This window comes from Lacerta agilis, chromosome 1, assembly GCF_009819535.1.
Source record: "Lacerta agilis isolate rLacAgi1 chromosome 1, rLacAgi1.pri, whole genome shotgun sequence".
NCBI classification, from domain to species: Eukaryota; Metazoa; Chordata; class Lepidosauria; order Squamata; family Lacertidae; genus Lacerta; species Lacerta agilis.
This window is the reverse complement of record NC_046312.1, coordinates 111732537-111754250: the sequence shown is the minus strand read 5'-3', so window position 1 is coordinate 111754250 and position 21714 is coordinate 111732537. Positions and strand designations below refer to the sequence as shown.

The window sequence follows — 21714 nt, the reverse complement described above, 5'->3', positions numbered from 1 at the left end:
CATTAGAGGGCCTCAGCTTCATCAGGCTAATGCCTGTGGTAGTAATGACATTTAAATTTGGAATCGGGGACATATTTGTAGCTGAACCAAAGTATGAAATGGTGCCCTGTCTCTCATATTGACCATAGACTCCTGGGGAAGGAGTCTTGGAACCCTTGGACACATTACCTCTGCCCCAGTGGGTTATTAAATCCTAATAGCATACCACCCACTTATTCCTCATCCATCTCAAAATCCCAATAGATAGCCAACACCTGCTGAGATCCAAAGCACCGTATTTCCAAAGTTCAAGGAGCTGAAAGAGCATGGCAGGCTAAAAGGAATGGGGAAATGGGGGAGGTTGACAAAGTGAAAAAGCTCTGCCTGATATCCTGCAGAGCTGCTGCCAGTTGGTGTAGCTGCTACCAGGCCACATGGACAAATATCCTGCTCTGCTATAAGACAGCTTCCTGTGTCCCTAAGTTTTCAAATTTGCTGGGGCACCTGAAAGCCAAATGGACATGCAAATCTCTGGCTTCTGGTGGCATCCCCTGCCAAGGACCCTTTGAGAGCATCGCCCATCCATCTTTATGTGGGCGGCAGATTTATATGGATCCATAGTAGTACTTGGAAATGTAGTGGGAAAGTTGACTGGAAGATAAAAGGATGAGACTTGGTACGGGGGACTTCTTTGTAGATAATCTGGTAATTCAAGCAAGTAAAAATAGCAGTTATTCTCTTCCTAGGAAAGGTCCAAGTGGGAGTGAGTAGTTTGTTCATTTGCGTTCCTGCATTTGCTGTTGTGGATCTTTACTTTTGTATAGCTTTAAGTGGTGGCATCATTTTATAACGACTCACAGTTATTGCCAGGGGAGTTTAAGCAGCTGAGCCAACAGCTGAGGAGTGAATTTGAGGAAAATAGAAGCCTGAAGCTTGTAGGGTAGAAACTTGACAAAAGGGGATCCCACTCTCTTGCTACCTCTCCCCTCCCTTCCTTCTCAGCCCTGCCATTTCATTGAACTTCAGGAATTAACACCACAATACAGCTGAACATCCACACCTGTGAGGATCATTATCTATACTTTGCATAGCGTTTATAGTTATACAATACTGCGTTTAATTCTCTCTTCAGTACACCATAACACCTCTGTTGGTGCATGGCTGGGACTGAAGAAGGCAAGAAGTGCTGACAGGCCTAGGCGTTTGCTTTCTGGGCCTCCTAATGAGTGTCTCTCTTTTTCTTTTTCTTTTTAAAGGTACAAATAAATGAAGTCATTTTAGGTTATAATATTTCACTTGTAAAACACACTTTCCCCCCTGGACAATGCCTTCCACTTTTACGACGATTTTTACCTCAGCCTATTGACTTTGAGGCCTTATCCCTCTAGTGAAGCCGAGCCCTTTATTCTTCTTTTATTGCTAATGTGCTACCTATGTGGCCTGTTCTATTGTCATTATAAATTAGGAATTGTCCCAAATGTATTCCAATAATGGATACAGTGCATCTCAGGAGTTGTAGTTTTCGTTGGATGTAGCAAACAGCAAAAATAAGCAAGGAGAAATTGGACTTGAGTAAGATGGACAGTGGCTGAATGTGGTAAATGCAGGCATCCAAAAATAAAGAATGGGCATACAAGGACCAGAAACATACACTTGATGAGGTGCAGGTAGCATGCTTTATTTCAAATGAACAATACTATCTCGAGGAGGTTCAACAAAACAGCTAACCGAACAACTTACTACTACATAAAATAAAACTAATTCATTTTTTTTCTAAGTTCAGGGCAAGATGTGATGTTATAACAACAGTTTTAGCTTTTCTTAAACTGTGGTTCAAATCTTAGTTGCCTGCAGTTGACAGTATCTAGCCAAAATCCTAATTGCTACCACACAATCACTGCATCCTAGGAACCTCCAAGAGTTGGTACTATTTCTGCACTGGAGTACCCAAATGGCTTTTTTTTTTTAAACGGGATGGCCAGGTGATGTTACTTTATTGGAAAGCTATTTGGGTAGTCGGCGTGTCAGAAACAATACAATAGGTGCTGAACAAAATGCTGGCCGCTTGCACTTTGTTCAAGGTATTGTGAGTCAGTCATGAACAAAATATAGTTTTGACGTTGATCAGATGTAACATAAGATATTCAAGTGTGGCTTACAGGAGGGTATTTGCAAACCTCACCAATGCCTTATGTCTCTGATTCAAAATAAATTCGTGCATGTATAATGAAACCGTGCACAGCATCATCTCTTAGGTGTCGGTAAAATAAGTCTTCAACAGGGAGCCTCTCTACCTGTTGAGGCATTCTTAGACATCAACATTTTGTTGAGGCACAAAAATTAGTTAAATGTTGAGCAGGGTATTCGTTCCCTAAGAAACTTTCTCCTACCAACGGTTTGTTCCAAAAGTTACATTTTAAAATGTCATAAAATAAATGGTACAAAGCTCCATAACCGTTATCTGCGGCTATATACAGTATGTACATGTCAAATGAAAAATTGTTTTAAAGTCAAATAATAATGACTATAAGTCATAGCGTCTATCCTTGGACTTTGTCTGGTTCAGGTAGGTACAAAAATATTTTTTTATATATATTTACAGATCAATTATTTCAGTCCATATGAATCACTTGCCAAAAGTCAAGTGCCAAAAAATAAAAAAGATCAAGCTTTTAAATTGATCGAATGTTAATATTCACAGTGGCAGAGTCAGTGCCAAAATCATTTCCTAAATTCAGTGTATAAAGTCCCCCGTCGTCCTTTTGAACATCCATGATGATAAGAGTGGTTAAGTCTTCACTGGTTTCAATGTGGAATCTACCACCTTGACTAGAAATGCTTTTCCCTTTGCAGGACCATGTTATGTCAGGAGTAGGTTCACCAGTGAAGGCACAGGATATGGTGAGAACCTTTCCTTCCTCAATGGAGATATCGTTCGGAAGAGCTTCAATTTTGGGTGGTATTCCTTTGCAAAATGGGAGGGGAGAAAATCAAGTTAGTTCTTAGCGGAAACTGAAGTTTTACTGTAATGACTAATTCTACATATCCAGGATATTGTGGTGTTTTTCTAACTCTACGTATAATAGTATTGCTCACCTCTCAAACCAGATTTAATCATTCTACTAGAAGAACTCTCCAGTTGGGTCAGACTAGATTTCCCCATTTTACTGCTGGTACTCATCTCTACAAAGGATTCTTGCATGGAGGACATGCTTTTGGCAGACATGCTTGCAAATTTCATCTCACTCATGCTGCTACTGCTGCTACTGCTGAACGAAGCTTCTTGTTTAGAAGCGGACATTTGAAATGACTGCGCAGAGAAACCTTCCTGCATGCTTGCATCACCACTTGTTCTCAAAACTACCTCTCTTGGAGGTTCTTCAATTAGAGCTGTGGACAATAGCAAACATAGAACGAAAAAACCAATGACATCACGTTGACTGGTGAAGCCATGTGACTTATATATTTACTTTATGGATGAAGAAAGAGACTGGCTTGCTGTTTAAGGAAAACAGAATTTCGTTGTAATAATGTTCCTAATCATGGAGTAATAATAATAATTTCACTTCAATATGCATACTGTTGAAAAGCAACATGTAATCCTGTTGAAACTACTTTTTATTTTTTTAAAGATACAACCCCTTTGGATGGTGCTTTGTTTTCCCTTCTTACTTTACATAACTCGGCTGGTATTCTGCCATTAAAACTACTACACCACCATAAAAAACCCACTGCCGTTTTCCTTAAACACAAGCACATATATACAATACATCAACAGCAAAACATAGAGAAACCCGTTGGCTCCTGGCATCCAGATGGTTTTAAAATGCAGCAAGTTTGTATCTGAGAAGTTTAATGAAACATAAGAAAAAAAATTCAGAGAACTAACCCTTTGGGCATTAATTATTCTGATAGTTTATTAAACAGTGGTCACTGGAACCAACGGGTTAATAGCAAGATGTTCAAAGCCTTCTGGTAACACTGAGCGGGCAAGAAACATATAAGTACATATACTTTAAATTCAATATTTTGTAGTTATACTGTATATTGCATTTTAGGTTCAGTAACAAAACTAACAGCTTGTTAAAGAATCAAAACAACTGCTTTTGCCATATTGTAGAAGTCCAACTCATTAAGACAAGACTTTTTTAAAAAAAAAAAACTTACGAAGGACCGTCAGAGATGCTGTTGCAGAACACTGCCCATGGAAGTTTTTCGCTTTGACTGTGTATTTTCCACTATCACTCACTGCAGCATTTTGGATTGCAAGAGAATAAACATTCTTGGAACGATTTACTCGGATGTTGGATGAGAGAGCAATCTGATAATGAAAGAGATAACTTTGTTAAGATCAAGTTATACTCAGGGTTATGAATGAATCATTTAATTTCAAGGCTGACATAAGTAATTACTTACTGGCTGGTTATCTTTAAACCAGTGGATTTCAGGGGAAGGATCTCCAGAAACTTCACAGGTAAGCAACACATCTTGTCCTTCATTGATGTTTTGAGATTTCGGTTGTATGATAAAGGCTGGGGCATTTGATTGATCTTTTGAAAGACTCATTTCAAAGTGACATTTGATGATACCCTGTTCAGTCTTTCCTTCACAGGTAAGTATTCCTTCATCTTTCTGGGTCACTTTTTGGATAGTTAGAGTATGATCACTTCCCGATACACCATATCTATAATCTTCAGAGTTAGTTAGCTCTATTCCATTCAGTAACCATTTTACATTAGAAGCACCAGCAATACTAGCTTTAAGGGTAGATTTTTGACCTACAGACACAGTCATTTTAGTGGTAGTAGATTTAACTTCTGTGTAAGATGTTTTAGCTTCATCAGACACAAGAGACTTTTTAACATACTCTTCTTCGACTACTGCCTTTTCTTGAGAAGTCACTGCAGATTTTTTCTGGGCAGATACTTCAAGTATTTCAGACTCTTTCTGAACTGATTTTTTAGTTTTGCTTAAGCTTGACACCTGAGAATCAATACTTTTAAAAGCTTGGCCAACAAACTGAAAGTTGGTTTTGGAGGCGCCGCCTTCCCCAATAATCTCACATGTATATTCACCTTGATCAGATTCCTTGAGGTTATGGATTTTAAGTTCATATGTTCCATCAGCTGCATACTGAAATTTGAAATGATCGTCTTCTTTTAGTTTCTTGCCATCTTTGTACCAGGCTACTTCTCGGACACTCAAAACACTGCTTTCAACTGAACAGAAGAATTTTACTTTGTCCCCGGAAGCTTCCACTTTCAGCTGTTGTTTTATCTTAGGGGGAACAGCAACAGGCAAGTCTGCTTTCTCTGATGGTGTTGTTTTACCTGCAGGTGTTGACTTGGCTTTAGAGTGGGCAGGAGATGGTTCAGGGGATTTTACTCGCTTGGGAGATTTTACTCTGTCTGGGGACTTAACATGAGGCTCAGGAGATTTGACCCTTGGAGGTGATGTAATTGCTTTTTCTGGGACCCTTTTCCTTTGTACAGTCAAACTAAAGTGGGCTTCCTGCCTTCCCTCAGAATTTTCTACCACAACAGTGTAACTTCCTTCATCTGAGGTCTGGACAGATGAAATTTCAAAGGTAGATTTATACTGCGTACGTGTTACTTGGAAGCGTCCAGAAGAAACAATAGCTTGACTTGCACGGATCCATGTTACAGTTGGTGTTGGTTCACCATCAATGTCACAAGAAAATCTTGCAGTCTCCCCTTCAGAGACAGTGATTGACCGTGGCTTTGTTAATATTGTTGCAGGCAGAGTGGTCTTAAACTTCCGATGAACAGCTCTTTCTTCCAATGATTTTTCCTCTGAAGCACTGACTCTCATTTCAGCAGAAGCATGGTGCTCATACGATGATAGCGATTCTCTGGTTTCTGTCAGTTCTGATTTGCTTGCTCTTACTGAAGAACTTGCTTCTGTTTCAGAGACTTTCTTAAATGAGGAGATTGCATATGCTGCAGTCCTTGTCAAGTCTGGTACAATAGATCTTGGTACTTCCTCATCTCTTCGCTGGGAGGTATATGTAGTGTAGTCTCCTCCTGTAACATCTAATGTTGCATAGTCAGAACATTCTCCTCTATAATTTGTGCACACAACACGGTATGTACCACTATCATCAATATGGCAATCAAGAATCTCCAAGGTTAATACGCCACTAGTATTAGTGAAATGAATCTTATGGCTTTCCTGAATTTCAACACCATTGTGATACCATTTCACTTCAGCAGTTGGTTTGGACTGGACATTCAAAATGAATCTGGTGTTGGTGTTACACGGTACACGATGTGAGCGCATTCTCAGAGTTATGCGTGGGGCATGATCCAGAGTGAAAGGTTCTTGAGTCAGAACTTCATATTTCCGTTCCATTGTTTTTTGGGTTTTCAAAGCAGCTTTCATGGATTCATACCTGGAAAATATATCAAATCTTGCTGTCCTTTCAAATCGTGAGAGAGATCTCTCACTAGACACTGGGCTTGGTGAGCGTGGCCGTGTTCTCTCTGGTGTAGGAGATCTTCTCTCTGTTTCTTCCACAGGGTGTGATCGGGGTCGAATTAATTCAGACACAGGACGCATTAATTCAATGTAAGTTGGAGAAAGAGAGCGCCTTCTTCCTAGTAATCTTGAGGGAGGAGAAAATTCCCTGTGAACGTGCCTCACCATTTCTATTTCTTCCTCTTCCTCTTGTGATCTGACCTCAGTTATTTCTCTCTCTCTCCTTCTTCTCAGTCGGCTCTTTTCTTCTTGTGACATATACTCAAGCTCACTCTTGTATTCAGCGAGCCGGCGGGTTGTTTTAACTGGTCGCAGCAGCTCTTCATCCTCTTTCTCGGACATTATTCTCTGTTTTTGTTTTGATGGTCTATAAATTGCTCTGTCATGGCGTTGCCGGAGCTGTGCATAAGATGCAGCAGTATCTTCTTTAGAGGGTATGTGATAAGTGCCGTACCTCAGCTCTCTTTGCCTAGATTCCTCTGTGGCAATATGAGCATCTGCTGCCGTGTAATGGAGAGAAGACAGTTCAAAGCGTGGAGGGCTTCTGCTTGGAGGTGATGCAGAAAAGCCCAACTCCAGTTCTTCTTCAAGTCGCAGTCTTTCTTCTTCAGTTCTCTTCATGGCTAAATAATCATCAACAGGTAGCATCAGTTCTTCATCTGACAGGTCACTAAGTGATCGTCTTCTTGGTCGGTAATAAAATTCATAATCAGGAGATGGTGTACGCCGGCGTGCTGGCCTGACGGTCTCGAGATCATCTTGTGACAATTTGGGTATGCGCCACTTAGGTTTATACTGATCAGTAATGCGTGGCAGTGGCATCACATAGAACTGTTCCCATCTGGAAAGGCGAATGCGTTTTGGTCGCTTCTGAACAATTCTATCAAGTTTCCCTGGCATTTCATATTGGTCTCTCAGCTTCTTGTACCACTTCATGTCTGACATAGGCACAAAGAGTTTGATGTTCTGATCTTCTTCCAGAGTAGTGGCTGCACGTCTGCGAGGCTCTGGGATCTCATAAGGCATCCGGAGTCTCTTTTCTTCTTTAATTTCTTCCTTTATAAGTTCAAATTCACCTTTGACAGTCTTAGTGCTTACAGCTGGTTTATACAGGATAGCAGCTTGTCTGAGAGCTTCCTGTGCTACATCTGTCAGTGGGACGGATTCTGTTCTAGAAAGGATTTCTGCCATTCTCACTGTCTTGTCAATGCTTTTCTGTACATGCTTTTGCCGCTCTTCTTCACTCTTGTATTGACGCTTGATATATTTTGAGCGCTCTACCTTCAAGTAAGCCTGGCAACTTGTTGATCCAGCACTGTTTGTAGCAGTAACTCTGTAATAACCACTGTCTTCTGGTAAAGTATCCCTGATATGCAAAGCATAGTAATCTAATCCTTCATGTACGATTTCAATATTTGGACTAGCTGCTAAGGGCTGTCCATCCTTTTCCCATTTTAGTGCTGGTTTTGGTATTCCAGATACTCTTATCTCAAAGCCGATACTCTGGCCTTCTTGGCATTCTGCATTTGCCAGTAGTCTTTTGAACATGGGTCTCATCGTAGTAGCCTCTGGAGGAGCATGCTGAACAACGGTTAACTTAGCTTTGCAGCTGTCCTCACCGTATTTGTTGCGAGCCAGCACAGTATATTCAGCGTCATCATCTTCATTGACATTATGGATGAGAAGCTGATAAAGACCCTTATCAGTTTCAAAGGTATACTTCCTGTCATCATCTCCTGGCTTGATCTTCTGACCTGATCTGAACCACGTTACACGAGGTTCCGGGTGAACTGTTATTGTTACTCCAAACCTGACATTTTCACCAACGTAGGCAGTACGATTGTATAAAGGTAGGGTAAATTCTGGTGGCTTCTCCAAAAGTCTCAAGGTATCTACTCGGCGCTTCACTCTCCTGACAGTTCTACATCTGTAAAAGTCAGAAACTTCTCTCACACCTTTAACAAATAGTTCTGCGTAGGAACTGTCTTCACCATAGTCATTTGTAACTTTGCACCTGTAGGTACCATCATCTGATTTAGCAATGTCTTTGACATACATTGTGGCCACTCCTTCATGGTAGCTGATCTCATGTTTTTCACTGTTCTCCAATTGTCTTACTCCAAAGTACCAGGTTACTTCTGTGGATGAATCATAGTTTTCAATCTTGCAGACATACTTGGCATGCCCACCTTCTTCTCCAACAGCATGCATTATCTGCCCAGTAATGGGTCCAATGTCAATTGATGCCACTTTAACTTTAGCAACTGTAACGGCCTTCTGAGATCTGACTGCACCACCCCATGCAACACGGGCCACTGACACAACTGTGTTCCATTCCTTCTTCACCAATGTTTGATAATAACGTCTGTGTCTCAGTGTTTTGATAACTTTGGTGCTTGTTTTCTCTGTCCTTTGCTTCAGCCAAGCATGTTCAAGGGCTTCAGTAGCAGTCATACGAGCTCTCCTTTCTTTTACTAGCAGGCGGTCAACAAAGTCCAAGGCCTCAATACTGATATCTTTGAAGGCTTCTTCATCAAAGTTGTATTCAGCACTTATGATGTTTTCAATTGTTTGTTGGTTTGTTTCAGCAATGAAAGGATTCAGGCCGCTTAGAAGTACATACACTAGGGTTCCAAGTGACCACATATCCGTGGCTGTGTTGACCATATCATGCTGATGGACTTCAGGCGCATAATATTCAGGAGAAGTAAACTGGAGTCTGAAATTATCACCAGGTTTCAGCTGCCTTGCCTGACCAAATTCAATGATTTTAACTATAGAGCTTCTTCTTGTGAAATAGATTATGTTCTCTGGCCTGATATCAAAGTGCCCAATGCTATGACTGTGCAGGAATTCAAGTGCTTCACATACTTGACGTACATAGCTTATAATTTCTCTTTCATTAAGTTCAAATGCAGGAGTATTAAGTCTTTCCAATATGTCAACTCCAGATATGAACTCAGAGATCATGATAAGTTCTTCTAGGCTTTCAAATGATTCATGAAGCTGTAAGATATTTCTATGCCTAGCAATGTTGAGGATGGAAATTTCTTTCTTTACGAGCACTTGATCAGCACCTTTTATTTTGACAAACTTGGCCAGGTAAGTCTTCTTTGAAACTATCTCAACACACCTGTGGGCAATTCCAAATTGCCCCCGCCCAAGTTCTTCACCAATCATATATCTATCATAGAGTTCTTTTGTATTAGAGTGAGCTGCTTTCACTGTAGTGACTTCTCTGGCCTCATCAACTTCTTCATCATAATTGACTGCTCTGGTCTTATCTTCCTTTGTTATTACAGAATCTGTAGGTTCAGAAGGCTGGCTTTGTCCAAATTTATTCTCTGCTATAACACGGAATAGATAGCTTGTCTTGCCAAATAGGTTTATCACAGTGTATCGAGTGTCACGAGCCTGGCCAACACGAATCCATCTCTCAGCTGTGGTGGCGCGTTTCTCAACAGTATAGTGTGTGACTCGGCTTCCGCCATCATTTGCTGGAGCATTCCATGTCAGGTTGACCGAGTCCCTTGAAACCTCACTTGCTTTCAGTCCTCTTGGGGGATCAGGAACGTCAGCTACATCTAATTCAACTGTTTTCTGATCAATGCCAAATCTGTTTTTAGCACAGACAATGTAGAAGCCTGCATCTTTCCTGTCCACACCATTAGGGAAAACAAGAGATGTGAATGACCGTGTCACGATAACTTGGTAGTGTCCATTAGTATCAATAAGATCTTGCCCTTTCTGCCATGTGATCACTGGATCAGGCTTGCCACTGAATGGGATTTTGATGCTGATGACTTCACCACGGAGAGCGTGAACGGCTCCCATGCCTTCAAGATTTTTAGGCAAGTGGATCTTAGCAGGAACTGCAGCAAAAAACAAACAAACAAAAAAACAAACAGAGGAAGGGAAGAAACAAAATGAGTGTAAACTATTGCTTTAAAATAAACCAAAACACTGCTTTAAACAGAGACTGATTCAGAAGGTCTCAGGCATAGTGGCTAATATTTGCAATAAACCCTTTGTCATAAACTGAGACAGAGGGATGCAGGCAAAGGAAACCTGGACCCTACTCCAGCTGGACCCTCCACAGTTCCATCTATTATCAACTCTGCCTTTGGAAAGGATTTCAGGAAAGAGTGGTGCAGGCAAAGACCTTCATAGAGCCTGTTCCAGCTGGACTTTCTGCCCTCACTGGTCTATCTACCCTAAACGGTTAAATAGAAAGGATTCCAGGAGAAAGAGGGGAGCAGGTGAAGACTACAGGGCCTCTCTCACAGGGCCTTTATACCAGCAACTATACTATGGGAAGGATCCTGATGACTTTTTAATATGTTAATATTGTTTACTGTGGAAGGATTTGTATCCTGAAAGGTGGAATGTAAATAATAGAAACAAACAAAACAGACAGTTCCCTTTGCTATATTCAGCCAGCTGAGCAACAACAACTGTTCAGATTACAACATCAGGGGATCGTTAATCTAGTCCCAGTGCTCCTTCCCAATAATGTTAGATGCTCTTTACCAGACAAGTGTGTGCAAGAGCCTTTTATCATTTTATAGTCTGATAACATCTTCAACAAAATTGATCACCAGACCAATGCTACCAGAGCACAGACATAGTTATAAATATGGATGTTTTGTATTTAACGTTTGTTTCATATACTGTTTATCCATATGTATCCTAGTATACTTTCATTGTTCAAATGAAAATTCTGTCTATTATGATTAACAGAACAATCCTGACCCCAAAATCCACTGGCTGGACAGAGTTAAGTTTGGGTGGTCCTTCCTCTCCATCAGTAGGGGGACATGCCCATCACAGAGGCCCTTCTGATGCCCACAGAAAACTCTGTTGGTTTAGACTTAGCTGGTGGTGTTTTCACCAGCAGTAGCCAGGCTAGGCACTGAAAGAGGGCATTTTGAGGGTAGATCAGAAACCACATTGGATCTGCTGGGGTCATAGCTGTCAACCTTTTCCTTTTTTTTCAGGAAATTCCCTTATTATAGCATTGGGAAACAGCAGGGAGGGTTGACAGCTATGTATATAGCAGTGGGGAACAGCAGGGAGGGTTGACAGCTATGGCTGGGGTGGAAGCCTTTCATTCTTCTTGGAGGACCCAGGATCAGGCTCATCAACTATGCCAGTTTGGAGCTGGCGTAGTTATTTCCTCCCATTATCTTCAAGGGGGGGGGAGAGAGATGTTCCAAAATGACAATCCACGAGAACAAAAAAGGAGAAAAACATCCCTTCTTCTTTCCCTAGTCAGAGTGAGCCAGTAGAACATCTCCCATTTCACTTCATCTCCCATCTCTCCCACTTCACCATAAGTATCTAGATGACCATGCCACCATCTGATTTATTTTAAGGCTATTAAGAAAATACTGTTCCAAACTCAGAGTTTCCACCCCCTCCCTGTAGCCCTTACTCTATATGAAAAATTAAATAAAAACTAAATTTAAGAGCAAAGCACATTACTTACCTTCAACATCTAAGGAAGCAGTTCCAGAAATAGATCCTCCCTGGTTGGTTGCCCTCACTTGATATACAGTGGCATCATCATCTGTTACATTTGTAATTACCAGTTGGTAATAGCCACCCTTAAATTCTTGTATCTTCACCTTTTCACCATCTGGCAAAATCTCTTTGCCCTGTTTGAACCATTTTACAACAGGCTTAGGATGACCAGTGACTTTGCAAACAAATGTGGCATGACCTCTGAATTTCACATTTAGGTTTCTGATTTCTTCCTTGAAATGCGGTGCCTGAATTGCTACATCAGATTTGGGAGTGATTGGTTGTGAAATTTCACTCCATTCACTTTCACCGCCAAGATTTTCACATTTTACACGGAATTCATACTCCAGGCCTTCAATAAGACCTGTGACAGAATAGACGGTTTCGCGTATTTCTTCTGTTGTTACAGAAATCCATTTGTTTTGTTTCTTTTCACGTTTCTCCAGGAAGTAATTTCTGATCTTTGAGCCTCCATCACTAGCAGGTGGCCTCCAAGAAACAACACAGGATTCACTTGTCACAGCAGATACAACTGGCTGACTTGGTTGTCCTGGCTTTTCTGTAAAGAAGAAATAATAATTTTCAGGACATGAAGTCAGTTTTGCTTTGTTGAACTGCAGATAAACAGAAACGTGGCTTATGGAACACACTTACCAAATGGAGTCTTGATAATAACAACAGATGAAACTTCTAATGCTTCGCTGATGCCAAATGTATTCTGAGCAAAGACACGGAAATAATAGCCTGCATTTTCAGTTAGGTTAACAATTCTGCAGGTTGTGCCAGAAATGCTTGAAGAAACCAGCTGCCACTCTGTGCCTTCTTTTGCTTCTCTTTTCTCTACAACATAATTTGTTACTAGAGCACCTCCATCATCTTCAGGTGGCTTCCAGCTGATGACTACAGAGTTCTTCAGCAAAGCTTCTATAACAATTGGCCCTGTTGGTATATCTGGTTTATCTACGAAAAGAAAAGGCAGTGTTTAAAGTTAAATAGAAAAAGTATTTCCCATGATTTCAAGAAAATTTAATGCCAAGACATACCTTGTATTTCCACGTTTAGTACGGTATCAACAGTTCCAAATGTGTTACTGAGTTGTACTTTGTAGTGTCCTGCATGGGCTTTATGCTGTACGTTTTTAATGGAAAGGTGAGTATAATGCTCTGTGTTCTCAATAGTAATGTTTTCTGAGCTCTTCAATAGTTTCTTGCCATGGAACCAAGTGATAGCAGGCACTGGACGACCAATGTATACAATATGGAGGCGAAGTGTGGATCCTACACCTGCACAATATTTCTCTTTCAATGGGAAGCCTGGGTGGAATTGTGGAGGAGCTTGTAAGAGTAGCTTGCCACTACTTTCAATCTCTCCGACGTCATTGATAGCCTTGCAAGTATAAATTCCTTCGTCTTCCTGCTCTTCTGTGAGTACCGTCAGTGTGTGAGTGCGCCCATCTGATGACATCTTGTATTTTCTGCTCTGTACCAATTCTTTGCCGAAACGATACCATTTAATATCAGGAAGAGGTCTCCCAAGGATCTGGCATGATAACTGAGCTGATTCACCCAGATTAGTAGTAACATCCTTAATTTCTTGTCTTACTCCAGGTGCTTCTCCAGCTATATTTATAAAGGGAGAAAAAAATGTATTGAAAGCTTCTCCCATTGTTCTTTTATTCCACATTCCCTCCCAAACCATAATGCTATGGAACCAAGCATAATGCTTATGCTGCCAATTTAATGAATCATTAATTTTATTAGCCCTGGAGGAGGAAATAGCTTATTTCCTTCCTCAAGGTCCATTCAAAAAAGTAAATACATGAAAGCAGAGTGTCATGGTTACATAATGGAATTGCCAAATTACTTCAAGACCACAAAGTTAACCACTTTATACCATAGCACAGTTTACTGTGACGTCATGTCTTTTCAACAGCTACATAAAGCATAGTGAATATAATGGAATAGTTAAACATACATGTCAGTTTTGTCTTTACTGCCATAGCTGTTCTACGAGGTCTGCTGAGTCCAGTTTCATTTTCTGCAAAAACTCTGAATTCATATTCTGTAGCTTCCAGTAAGCCTCCCATTATAAACTGCCTGTCTTTGTTACGTTCTTTATTGCACTTTTTCCAGGTAGACTCTCCAGACTGGCGATATTCAACCCAGTATCCGATGATCTCTTTACCACCATCGCATTCAGGGCGCTCCCATTCCAAAGTAATGCTATCCTTAGATATGGACGTGATCTCAATTTCTCCAGGCTGGCTTGGTTTGTCTGTAAAATTTCAAAGTATTTCAATTTAAAAAGTGTATTTTCCAAAACAAACAAACAAAAAATGCCATACTGGTACCCTCTAACACAGAAGTTACATTTACGTACCAAATGGATCCTTGCACACAACTGGCTCAGAAGCAGGGCTGGGTTCACCCTCACCGATGTCATTTTGGGCTACAATACGGAACTGATATTCAGCATCTGGAACCAGCCCTGTGACTGTATACATTGTGGTTGTGATGTGAGTCTTGTTGTGCCTGACCCATTTCTCAGTAGTTGTTTCTTTACGTTCAATATAGTAGCCAGTGACACGAGAGCCACCGTCATCTCTAGGTCTGGACCAATATAAGCTAATGGAACTCTTTGTGGCATCAAGGATTTCTGGTGGATAACTTGGAGGCTCTGGAGGATCTGTTGAAAAGAATGTAACAATACCCATTGGTCATTCTGGCATAGCAGTTAAGAGTATTGAACCATAACCATGGAAAGCTGGGGTCACATGTCCGTTCAGTCATGAACTCACTAAACAGTGCTGTACATGTTAACTCAGAACTAAGTGATCCTAACTTTAATAGGACTTACTCCCAGATAAGCCTGTATAGGATTGCTACCTCAATTACTTTTGGGCAGTCATTCTCTCTCAACCTAACCAACCTCACAGGTTTATTATCAGGATATAAAGGGGGTGGACAATGTACACTCCCCTGAGCACCTTGGAAAATAAAACAAAGTGTGTGAGAGATGCACACACATACATGCATTTTCTGAACCCGTATACTTACGCAAAGGTGTCTTTGGCACAACTGGCTCTTCAGATTTCAGGGACCTGCTTACACCAAACTGGTTTTCAGCATAAACACGGAAGTGGTATTCCACATTTTCTTTGAGTCCTTTCACTACCAGTGATGTACCCCTTACTCTGGAGCCAACGGTGTACCAGGCAGTCTTTGGTACTTCACGTCTCTCAATATTGTATCCTAATATATCTGCGCCACCATCGTCACTTGGAGGCTTCCAGCTGACTCTAACGGAGCGTGCTTGTATGTCATCATACTCAAGTGGACCTTCTGGTGGATTTGGAATACCAATCACTCTGACCTTGATGTAGACAACCTTCTTGCCACATTTGTTTTCAAGCGTCAAATCATAGGTACCAGAATCTTCTCGTACTGCATCTTTTATCACGAGTTCAGTATCTGATTCAGAAGTCGCAATCATGGCTCTCTTGGTGACATCATGTCCCTCTTTAGTCCATTTGCATATTGGAATGGGTTTACCTTTAATTGGCACTGTAAGCTTAACTACTCCACCTTGCCTCACAAATACACCTTCCAGGTATTTTTCATCAAGTTCATAATCAGGGAATTCTGGGAGGAGGAAAAAGAGATCATGTTATGTATGAAGGAATCTAAATAATGCTATGTTCTTTAAAATTTCATTAAAGCATCTTACCAAGCATTTCAGTCACTTTGGCTGTTCCGGGCACATCAGCAGGTTCACCAGGGCCACCGAGATTGCATGCTATAACACGGAATCTATACTCTGCACCTTGTGGAAGATGTGTTAGAGTGTATTCACGGATCTTGGTGGGGGTGGTATTGCATTTGGTCCATTCAAACTGATCAACCTTTTGCATTTCAATCAAGTAGCCAGTGACTTTAGACCCGCCTTCATCTTCTGGTGGACTCCAAGCCAAGGAAATAGATGTTCTTGTAGTATCTGTCACTCTTGGATTCTGAGGTTTACCTGGAGGAGCTGAGATATATTATTAGAGCAAGTTAGATATAATAAAGATAAAGTTCTGATGTTTAAAAGGCAATCCAAAATATTAGTATCAACCATAACTCAACTATTTTGCAAATAAAATGACTGAACAGAAGTCTCTAGTATATGTTATGAATTTTGCAAATTATTTACCAATTGGATCTCTAGCAACTGCAGGCTTGGAAATTCGGCTTGGTTTGCCAGTACCCCTAGCATTGATAGCTGTGACACGATGTTCATACTCCAGTCCTTCAATCAAACCAGTGGAACGATAGCGGGTCATAGTGACTGCAACTTTGTTTACACGGACCCATCTCTCTGATTTAACTTCTTTGCGTTCTACAATATAACCAGTGATCTGTGAACCACCATCTTCTTCTGGTGGATACCAAGTAAGTGTCATTCCATCGCGGGAGATATCAAACACTTCTGGGGTACCAGGAAGACCAGGAAGACCTACAATAAATAGATGAAAAAATGAGATGAAAATTCCATTTACAATCATATTTTGGTCTGAATAAGCAGGGTATTGTAGACTAGTTCTTTCATTCTTATTTCAGGAAAATGAAAATAGAATGTACATAGTATCAAGACTTGTTTCTTCTATATGTGTCTATGTAAACTGATCTGGATTTTTTAAAATGCAGAGGACTAGAAAAAAGAATGTTTACTTACTAATTCTGCTCTTGCATTCTACAATTTCAGACTGCAAGTATGATCCAATTCCAAAGCGGTTTGTGGCAGCCACACGGAACACATATTCAGCACCCTCAGTAAGTTTAGAAAACTTATATGTTGTCCGGGTTACAGATTCAGACACTGGTAACCATCCTGGACGATGTGCATCTCGTTGCTCCACCACATATCCACTTAGTGCTGCGCCCCCATCCATCTCAGGTGGTTCCCATGAAATGGTTACAAAAGTTGAGTCAACATCAACAACTTTAATAGGTCCAGTGGGTGGTCCAGGTTTGTCTGTGAAAATGAAATAAATGAGATATAAAAAAGAAATAGTTAAACAAGGAAATACTTGAATTTGGGAAAATTATGCAAGAAAAAAATTATGAATAGTTATATCTTCAAAGCAAATTCTTACCCAGAATAATAACTTTTATTCTTTCAGTAGCTGTTCCAGTTGTGTTCTTCAGTTCAAGTGTGTACTCTCCAGTGTCATGTATTGTGGTTTCACGTATGGTTAATTTAGCTACCTTAGCAACTGTTTCAACTTTGACCCGGTCTGATTCTCGTAGTTTAGAGCCAGCAAAGAACCAAGAAACAGCTGGAGGTGGTCTTCCAGAAATTGGGATAGCTAGCTCTATAGGTCTGCCAGCTGGTACATGAATGGTCTTTTGAGGTATTCCAGCAAGGTCAATTGCAGGTAGAACTAAAATAATAATAATAATAATAAACCCAACGTTATTAATATTTGTTAAACTATGTCTCAGCACTTTGAATAATGTTCCATGTTTTCCCATTGTAATTATGACTCTTACCTTTTTGTTCTTGTACTGTCACTGCTGTGACTATCTCTCTTGGTTCAGACACACCCTTTTGATTTTGCGCTCTTACTCTAAACAGGTACTGTTCACCTTCATTTAATGAAATTATTGTGTGCTCAAGGACCGTAGGTTTCAGTGTTACAACTTTCATCCACCTTTCTGTTCCAGCTTTACTGGCCTCAATTACATAGCCAGTTAATCTGCTGCCACCATCATGCTGTGGTTTTTCCCATGCAAGCGATACAGTAGATTTGGTTATATCAACCACCTCCAGTTTCTGAGGCACACTTGGAACTTCTGACACCAGCACTGCATCTGCTGTCTCACAGGGTTCACCAATGCCGTAGATATTTTCTGGCAGTACTCGGAAGTAGTATAGCGCTCCTTCAATGAGCCCAGAAATTCTGTAAAAGGTTTTGTTGCATTTAGTAGTTACTGTCTTGAATGCTCGCATGGCAGCCTCACGTTTCTCTATTATATAGTTGTTGACTGGAGCTCCTCCATCAATAGTTGGAATATCCCAAGTAATTGTCACAGACTCTTTTGTAACCTCTTTAACTTTCACTGCTCCTGGTGGTCCAGGGGTATCTGTGGAGCAAAAGGCAAAACAGACCTTTGTCATATTTTATCTGCATTACTCTTTGTATAGTATTTTTTTCTGCATAAGCAAATTAAAGTTGGAGACTACCATCTCCAACTGCAAACAAGATCCCGTTCTGCCCCCTCTCTTTTTTGTTAAAGCAAATATCTTTGAATTTGTGATCGAATGGGCAAAGGTATTGCTGTAACAATAAACAACAGTATTTGCACTTACCATAGACTTTAACCATAATTGTGGCAGATTTCTTTCCTGATTGGTTTTCAGCCTCAAGGATGTATTTTCCAGCATCGTACCGGTTCACTTTATCCACGACCAACAGTGTGTAGCTGTCTGTGGTGTCAATAATACCTCGACTTGCTAGGTCAACACCCTTTTTGCTCCATGTAACCATTGGTGTTGGTCTGCCAGATACTGACACCATTAGACGTAAAGAGCCACCTGCTCTAACCGTAATAGTCTTCTTGAGGTCTTCAGCAAGCTCAAGTTCTGGTATTTCTATAGGTGGGGATAGAAATAAAAGATTAGGTTGCATTTCAATATTTCTGAACAAATTAGCAATTTGTAAGTTTGCAAATATTTTATAAAGACTCGATCTTGACATTACCTAGCCTTTCCACAGGTTCTATTTCAGCAGGGGTCTCACTGTATTCACTCATACCGTTTACATTTGTGGCAGCCACTCTAAAGCGGTACTTCTGGCTTATTTTCAGACCAGTCACAGTGAATTCGGTGTTTCTTATGGTGGCAGTGCTATGTGCCCGATACCATTGTTCAGTTCCTTCTTCTTTCATTTCAAGGACATAGCCTAATAAATCAATGCCACCGTCATACATGGGCTTTGTCCAAGCCAAGCTTATGCTAGTTCTAGTAGTGTCCACAACTCTTGGTGGTGAAGGTGGAGCAGGAGTATCTTTGGAAAAGAAAAGAAAATACACACTTCATGTTACTACAGTGGATCTTTAAAACCTGAATGAATAATCATTTAAATACTTCTGTAGCAGCTATGATTATATATTTTGAACTGTTCCTGCACTTGGATCGGGATATAATTTTAACACTGGCTATCTGTTTCAGTACAGCCTGCTCCCAAGGAGCAGATGTGTTTAAGGTGCTGCTGTTTCTTTAGTTTGTGGTATGCAAGAAAGTGATACAATAGAATTATAGGGCTTGGAAGGTTCAGGAGTACACAAAACACTGGAGTGGAACGCCCTCCCATCAGATGTCAAAGAAATAAACAACTACATGACATTTAGAAGACATCTGAAGGCAGCCCTGTTTAGGGAAGTTTTTAATGACTGATGTTTTAATGTATTTTTAACCTTCTGTTGGAAGCCAGCCAGAATGGTTGGGGAAACCCAGCCAGATGGGCGGGGATAGAAATAATAAATTATTATTATTTGAAGGAACTTTCACATGTTATCTCCCTTTTCTCCCTCTTGTAGCTTGTCTCTTAAAATTCAGCCCTCACCTTCCTTGCTGCAGACAAAGGAGCTGCATATGTTTAGGCTGTTAAAGGGGAGGTTGACAGGAGATATGATAGCCGTTTTAAAATATCTAAAGGGCTGTCACAGGGAAGATGGAGCAAGCTCATTTTCTCCTGCTCTGGAGGCTAGGAACCAAACCAATTGGAATAATTTGTCCTGACTAAACACCAGCAAGAATTTTCTAATGGTAAGAGCTGTTCAATAGTGGAACAGACTCCCTTGGGAGGTGGTGGACTCTCTTTCACTGGAGGTTTTTAGGCAGAGGTTGGATGGCCAACATTCATGTATATTTTAGTTGAGATTCCTGCATTGCAGGGGATTGGACTAGATGACCCTTGGTGGTCACTTCCAACTATACAGTTATATGATTCTATCATTCTAAGGCATCCATCCTGGCAGCATAAGGCCTATGCAGTCTTCATATTGTTTAATTTATAATATTAATGAATATAAATGAATGAACTTACATGATGGGTCTTTGCACAAAACGTACTGCGAAGCATCGCTAGGCTCGCTGTTGCCAGCAGCATTTACCGCAGTGACACGGAACTGATATTCACTGCCTTCCATTAGACCAGTAATTTTCAGTCTTGTGTCATAAATGATGTAGTCTTTGTTAACGCGTGTCCAGCGTAGACTTTTCTTTTCTCGTTTGTCTACAAGATAGGTGCTGATCTCGTTACCCCCATCTGACTCTGGCTTCAGCCACTGAATAATGACGTGCTCTTTGCCAGCACCCACTGATTCAGGAGCACCAGGTGGTGATGGGATAGCTGTAAATATTTTTTAAAGGCAGGAAAAATTTTAGGTATTTCACATTTATTATGTGTAACACAATTTACTTTGTGCCTCCCCCCAAAGGGGAAAGACTTCACAAGGCTAGAGAAGTACTTACTGAATGAATTTCTAGCAATAATGGGTTCTGTTTCAAGTGGAACACCTGGTCCATATTTGTTGACAGCTCTTACACGGAATATATATTCATTATTCTTTATAAGTCTGGTTACTACGCATGACAGTGTTGGACATTCGGGATCAACAATAACCCAGTTCAGCCTGCTTGTCTCGCGTCTCTCTACAATGTAATGAGTAATTTCTGCCCCTCCATCTTCTTGAGGCATCCGCCAAGCCAAGGTACACTTCTCTTCTGTAACTCTGCTTATGGTGATTTTGCCAGCGCATGGACCAGGCGAATCTATTGACAAAGAGTAAAAGGATAGTTACTGCAATGAAAAAAAAAACTTTAATCTCAAAATAAAACTTTAAAGGAAAGAAGTTAAATAGCCACAGAAAACTAGCAGTTATGAAATACTCACCAAGCACTTTGACAAGGACAGCAACTTGCTTCGTCCCACTGGCATTTTTAACAGTTAACGTGTATTTTCCAGTATCACTTCGGTCGCAGAACTTGATGATTGCAACAGCATGCTTGCTTGTGTATTGCAAAGCGATCTTTTCGCTTGGGTCCAGTTCTTTGTCACCTTTAGACCAAAATACTTTTGGTTCTGGTTTTCCTCCAATCGATGCCTCAAGAACCAGATCAGATCCAGCCCTAACTGTTACAACATCTCCTTGCAATTTGGCATCCAGTTCAGCTTTTGGTGGTGCTATGAAAAAAAAAGAAGCAAAAGAAATAAATGTGTATTTTGATCTCTTAAAATACGGACAATTCATGACCTAATTTTAAAAACCATGCGAACATCTCTTACAGTATTCATCTTTACAGGCAACAGCACCAGTAGATTCAGAACCCTTGCTAATTACACCAGCAGCATTCTTTGCCAATACACGGAATTCATATTCCTCTCCTTCACTGAGAGCTGTCACGGTAAAGGAGTTTTCTGAGACAATGGTATAGTTGCATTTCAACCAGCGGCCATCTCCAGCTTCATTGTATGGTTTGCGTTCTACAATATAGCCAACAATTTTGCTTCCACCATCATAAAGTGGGGGAGACCAGGTTAATGACACTGAAGACCTTGTTACATCTGTGACCTCTGGTCTGCCTGGTGGATCTGTAACAGAACACAATGCAAAAATGTCACTCCACTGTTCCTTTCAATAGTCATAGGACACACACTTTCTCTCTACC

General features: G+C 40.7%; 1 protein-coding gene across 1 annotated transcript in view; it reads right to left on the bottom strand.

Annotated features, from left to right (window-relative positions):
• Positions 1-1636: 1636 nt before the first annotated feature.
• Positions 1637-21714, bottom strand: part of TTN (titin) — a 286732-nt gene continuing 266654 nt past the window's right edge. The window contains 21 exon segments of the mRNA XM_033167307.1: positions 1637-2944; positions 3076-3369; positions 4147-4300; positions 4396-10349; positions 11966-12559; positions 12655-12960; positions 13044-13619; positions 13975-14274; positions 14380-14685; positions 15057-15641; positions 15727-16029; positions 16192-16494; positions 16714-17013; positions 17135-17422; positions 17532-18125; positions 18352-18633; positions 18743-19048; positions 20090-20395; positions 20518-20817; positions 20939-21229; positions 21332-21637. Coding sequence (XP_033023198.1) covers positions 2652-2944; positions 3076-3369; positions 4147-4300; positions 4396-10349; positions 11966-12559; positions 12655-12960; positions 13044-13619; positions 13975-14274; positions 14380-14685; positions 15057-15641; positions 15727-16029; positions 16192-16494; positions 16714-17013; positions 17135-17422; positions 17532-18125; positions 18352-18633; positions 18743-19048; positions 20090-20395; positions 20518-20817; positions 20939-21229; positions 21332-21637 — 12941 coding nt within the window. The 3' untranslated portion in view covers positions 1637-2651.